This window comes from Cryptotermes secundus, unplaced genomic scaffold (genome assembly GCF_002891405.2).
Source record: "Cryptotermes secundus unplaced genomic scaffold, Csec_1.0 scaffold528, whole genome shotgun sequence".
Taxonomy (NCBI): domain Eukaryota; kingdom Metazoa; phylum Arthropoda; class Insecta; order Blattodea; family Kalotermitidae; genus Cryptotermes; species Cryptotermes secundus.
In genome coordinates this window covers 1155474-1161682 of record NW_019724748.1, presented here as the reverse complement: position 1 = coordinate 1161682, position 6209 = coordinate 1155474, and the positions used below count along the sequence as shown (strand labels likewise).

Below are 6209 nucleotides of genomic sequence, written 5' to 3'. Positions count from 1 at the left end.
TTCCTCTTCATCCAAACTACCCATAACACCTAGAGTCTGTATGGACCTGAAACAGAAGCAGACCACCAATGTCTATGCTGAGGTGAGCCAAGGGGAGTTGAACTGATTGAGCAGATCCAGTGTGCATACTTGTATTGAGACAGTTCAGACAAAACATCTAATATCAGCATACCAGTGTATGTGAAACATGTAACATGGCATCACTCACAACCTGGTGCTCCTGTGCAAAGCAGTAAAAATGAGAGATGAAAAAGAACTTACTGTACTAAAATATTTGAGAAACTTCCTACAACAAAAAGACAATATGCATATTCAGGCCTACTACAGTGGTCTCTGATAATGCTGAACTCCTTCCATACACACAGAGACAATAACCAATTATTTCTTCTTAAAAGCCAAACTAATTCCATAACATTTACTCTAAAATAGCCTAGTTGTTATGTTAAAATATTCTTTAAAAGCAGACTCAGCACAGGTTCCATTTCTTCTGACCTAGTTCAACTAAAGACACTTCTTTCCTCATTAGGTGGGATGTGAACCCCTAATCAGTCTAGTCATTATTATATCTTGTGTCCATCTTGGTAGGTCAGTGAGACACCAGATAGTGTTTCTCCATCAAACTTGGCAAAAAACATCCTGAAAAATATTACAAGTAAATACCATTTACTGGCCATCTGAAAATGTCATGTGATATCATTTGAAATGGAAAGACACAACAGTAACTTTCTATGAGAAGACACCAGAGAGACTGAAGAAAAGCAGCACCAAGTCTGTGAATAGGGATAAAGTCCTGGACCTCACAAATACAAAACATAATTATTCACTGAACCATGATTTAAATCTTTGTAAACCCTCATATTTTAAATTCAATGGAGTTGTTACTTTTTCTGTAATGAGTGTTAAATATTAAGTTGTCCCTGTGCTTGATTAATTAAGCACCATGCCATGAAGATGTATGGGGGAGTGGAGGCAGAGCTCCACCATTTTTTGCCTTAGTACTAGATGCAGATGAGTGGTCAGCTTCATTCCCAGCCTCTTTACCTCCAGGGAAAGCGCCCATTGTACCCACTGGATAGGAGGCTGGGTGGGCCATAAAGCTGGTCTGGGTACTGTGGAGAAAAAGTCTCTTTCCATTGCTGGGAATCGAACTGCACCCATCCAGTCCATAGCCCATCATTATAGTGACTGAGCTGTTCCAGCACCTAATGAGTATTTACTAAGGTTTTGAAATATCATCTGAAGAGAAAATTAGGTTTTGGAATACACCTTAAATGATGGAAGGATTCTAGTTTTGTAATATCCCTAAGAGGTTTCAATAGGCCTAGCATTGGATGAGTACTTTCAAGCCATTCAATATCCCTAGCTCTTGGTATCTGACAATCACACATCTGAAAGGAGGAATGCATCTAGAATTTAAAGCTGTCGCCAGAAAATGTAACTATTCTTTAGGCACAGATTACAAATGAACAATTTAGCATTTTTACATACCTCCTGATGACTAGCATCACTTAAACGTGAGAAGGTTTTTCTTTTTCTTACACCGTACATATTCAAGGTGTAGGAGTGGATATGTTGTGGAGTTTCAAATAGATTTGTAAATAACTGGTGGTGAATTGGTACTAGGGCCAGCTCTGAAGAATGCAAGACCAGGAGCAAAGTACATCCCAGTGGGGTCTGAGGAGTAGGTTTCTCTTCAGAGTGTATCAACCAGGTTAGCTCTCCAATCAAAATACTCAGAATATGAAAGTAAAGTAGATGGTCACATAATGCAAATTGTGTGATACAGTGAAAGTGTCATGAAAAATCTGAGATCAAAACTTCAGTCCTAATATGAATGAAAGAAGAACTACAATTTTATCTCTGTTCATCTTAGAACATGGTGACAGGGATGGTTACTTCATTCATCAGCCTCTACAACTGTCTTTAATTAGGCTTTCCTTGCCATAATTCATATGCTGCTCCTACAGTGAGATATCACAGGAAAATCTGACATAGTGACATTAACTAAGAACTGGGAGTGTAAAAGAGAAATCAACCAATTTGTGTTGTGTTACAACATGCGGCAAAACATTACCAATATCATACAGAAGACAGAATGAATTACATGTCAGAAACACAAAAACTACAGGAATACAGGAACAGTGTCAACTTGGTAACACAAAGTGTGTAAATTGTAACAAAATTCTGAAGCAGAATCTAACTAAATCTTGAATGAATTATGTGGTTTTATTTACAATACTTGTTCTTAAAATTCATGTGTGAAACCAAACATGAAATATTGGGAAGTCTTGGGTTAGACAGAATGAACATCTTTTAGTTTATTTAGCTTATTTCTGTCCTTAAGCTTCATGATGCACACAAGACCCAACAGAAGAAGCACCTCAAGAAAGATGGGATCACGCAGCAGCAGGAGCAGGTGCAGCTTCTGATGCTGAATCCTCGATATTCACATCCTGAAACGTCCGTTGTGGACTAAGTAAGTCTTTAGCTCTGTTCTCCCAAAGTTGCACATTGGCACGTATCCTCTTTGTGTTGTCAGCAACAAATGCATCAGGTGAACCATATGCTGGCGGATTTGCATATGGATCATAGCCCAACACAGACAGCATGGGTGCAATGTCAGCCATGTCTCGCACGACATCACTTGGTATGTTGCCCACCCATTTGGTCAGTGCTTCTAAGTTTACTGGTTTTATCACTTGGTCCGACGACCGCTCCACCCTAAAAATAATTACACACACCAACATTGGTTACAACAAATGAGACAGATCAGATATCTGTTCTGTACAAATTAAATACAGTCTGCAATAGTAAGACTATGCATATTCTTCAACACTAAGGAGAAGTGCATGCTAACTAAACAATAGAAACAGATACATAAACTGTAAATTTATATGACAACACTACATATTCCAGCATGTTTCAAGAGATTGTTTCTCAGCATAAAATGTTTCTGAGTAAAATCTGGTGAAAATTTGTAAAACCTTAACCAGCTGTCACTACATAAATTAAATAAAAAGCAAACATATGAGCCGTGATCTCATTTTCTGAATGACACTACTTAAAAGTAACAAAATATAGGCCATGCCATTAGTTGTAAACTTTCCCCCAATGACAGCCAAGGTTCAACTCAAGATCAGGTCATGTGGGATTTGTGGTGAACAAAGTGACACTTGGACAAGTTTTCTCTAAATACTTTGGTTTCCCCTGATTATTCTCATTCCACTAAGTGCTCCATCATCATTGTCATCATAATCTAGGCCTGGTACAACAGGCCCACTAGTGATCAACGTACCAAGTGGATTAAGTCTCACCCCACCCCATGAATAAAAATTAATCAAACACAGGGTGAGACTACCAGTATGTCATAAATTTTTCAGCATTACAAGCAGCCATGGTAAAAGAACATTAAAATGAAGCTTAAAATCAGTGTTGCAATGTGACACAATACTGATCCCCATGGCATCCATCATATGCCCAACATGCTGCCTCTGTCTTCCAGGTTGAAGTGTGCAGGGTGAGGAATGTTCATTCAGATTTCAGGGAAGGTGGTCAATTTTTTTCACGTGGGGGTGGGGGGTGGAGCTTCTGTGGCAATAGAAACACTGAAAAGGAAAATTTTAATTTTCATCCCCCCCCCACACACACACACACACATGCACAATATCAATCACTGCCCTCAAAAGGGCCATCTTTTTATTCATTGTTCCTGCTGACCCAGAATAGAGCCTACACCCCAGAGGTCTGAATGACCACCTCTGCAATTCAACTACTTAAGCCAACTGATTCCTCACCATGCACACTTCAACTAGAAGGTAGAGGCAACAGGTGTCCATAAAGTGTTTGAACATGACTATAAAACTACAATGGTGTCACAATGCAGAAGACTGCCATCTGCACAATGACTACTGTGAGAACCTCAGAACTTATTTCTTGGACTTTGTCCATCATCCTAATTTTCCTTACCATACATACTACAACTCTGCAGCCTGCAACAACACATTTCTCCAAAGTGTTGGATCTGCCTTCAAGACTACAGAACATAGCAATCCAAACAATCACTGCTAAGTAAACCTCAAAACTTATTTCTTGGATTTTGTCCATCATTCTAATTTATCTACCTATACAAATGGTGCCATTTTGGAAATGTGTTTTCCGTCTATCTTCAAGTTGATACAGTTAATGAAATTCCTATTCTGTTAGACCCCACACAATGAACCAGGGTACAATATAAGTAAAACTGATTTATCACTTACTTGGATAATGAAACACCACCTGGCTTGTTGATGAGTTCGTCATGGTGAAGAACAGACTCATTCCAAGGGATGTCAAGGAACTGAAGAATACGTCGCATCCACTCACCAGGATGCAGGACCAGTTGTTCATAATATACCATGAAGCAACGTGAGGGTCCCACTTCACGGCACTGGTTATACATAGTCTGGATTGCAGAGTTCCACTTTGTCAGACACTGGCGATAGCTTGTCAGATCAAACCCTGTGATGGTCACCTGCACAACAACTGTCATGTGAGATGTGCTATCAAGCATAGTATCATAATACTTAAGATCAGTTTACTTATCAAGGGACATGAGTTTGCGCCTTGCCTGAGAAAACTGAAAAGCTGCATGAATTCAAAGTACTTCAAAATTATTTGTTTCATGTTGCATATCCTAAATGTTAAAGTCAGAGACAGAAATGGAAAAGAACAAAACTATTTGTTATTTTATTACCAGCTTGTTCCACAGAATAATGAGTAAAAAAAAAGGTAAAGCTATCCCTGTAACAGGCCATGAAGGCGAAAGACATCACGGCTCCCACATTCTCTAGACAATCAGCTCACAGATGGCGGTGAGGTTGTCAGCCTTATGTGCTGGCCACCCCTTATTCCCAGGAAGCTTCCTGGTACTCATTTCTGTTAGAGGCTGAGTCACCCCCACGTCATAATGCGGCTGGAATGATCAGGTCATTCGAAAATATCCAATGACCTCATCAGGAATGGAATCTGTGACCTTCCAGCTTGTAGCATAGTACCTTAACCAACTACACTGCCACATGCCCCAGAACAGTAAGTAAACAGTGAATTTACAGTAGTACCTACATGTTACATAAGGGTAAGAACAACAAAAATGAAAGACAATTAAATGTACGAGGGTTATTCAGAAAGTAACTTCTGTTTATTTTAGAGAACTAACATAGGAATGGGGGAGAGTTTGTGCATGCAAAGTAGCATCACATGACTCATTGCCTTGTAAACCATCACATAACTGGTCACATAGTGTTTGTTCTTGTCTCTACAGAGTGAGTTAGGTTGAGTCGTGTGATTGATAATCCCATCAGCTGCAGAATTCGATCTGTTATCTACTTTCTTCACACAAGAACATGAGTGCCATGGAAATCCACTGTGCATGGTTAATGGCCAAACTGTAATGAATGAAGGAACTGTAAAACGTTAGTGTAGAATTTTCAAAGATGGAAGAACATATTCACATAGAAGAGCAAAATGACGCAGCATGTTGAACAAAAAAATATCAAAGGAAGCCATGTTTGATACTAGTAGAAAAGTATGGAAAGTCATTCTTTTACATCACTGGCAACTAGTGGCATGTGTGGCCATGTATATTAAGTGCAACCATACATCTCTACTAAATATTGTAACTGTCCCATATGACAATACCTGTGCTCTCACAAATGTCTTTATGTTTCACCAGAGTGAGTATGGTTCGTATCATCTATGTGGTTGTTACATTCACTATCAGAACTAGAGCTTTAATACCTTCGGTTTGATTTACTATTGGGTACTATTATTTCCAAATGTATAAATAATTCCTCATATAAAGAAGTACTGATGCTGAATTCATATTCAGAAACATTACACAGTACACATCTGCAAAGAGTATGTCTTACCATTTTACTTCCACTGGTCCAAAGATATATCTCAGGATCCTCCTTTCAAATATACTTAACCCTTCCGCGACGGATAGTATTTAAATCTTTTCCTACCGCCAAACCGACGGGGTATTTAATTATTAAACAGGAAAGTTCTCTTATCCATGAAAAACTTAGTAAATCTCGCAAAAATAGGTATATTGAGATAAAATTTTCACAGAAATATTCATAATGAAACGAAGAACAAAACTATATATATATATTTTTTAATATAATTATGATAAATAATATTTTTTTACTCACTCGAACTGCTAAAAGTCG

General features: G+C 38.5%; 1 protein-coding gene across 10 annotated transcripts in view; it reads right to left on the bottom strand.

Annotated features, from left to right (window-relative positions):
- Window positions 1–2207: 2207 nt before the first annotated feature.
- LOC111862894 (protein-tyrosine sulfotransferase) overlaps window positions 2208–6209 on the bottom strand; it is a 193776-nt gene continuing 189774 nt past the window's right edge. For all 10 annotated transcript variants that reach the window (XM_023848690.2, XM_023848695.2, XM_023848691.2 and 7 more), the window contains 2 exons: window positions 4257–4510; window positions 2208–2721 (listed from right to left, as the gene is read on the bottom strand). In XM_023848690.2, the coding sequence (XP_023704458.1) occupies window positions 2397–2721; window positions 4257–4510 (579 nt within the window). In that variant the 3' untranslated portion in view covers window positions 2208–2396. The remainder of the gene's footprint in view (window positions 2722–4256; window positions 4511–6209) is intronic.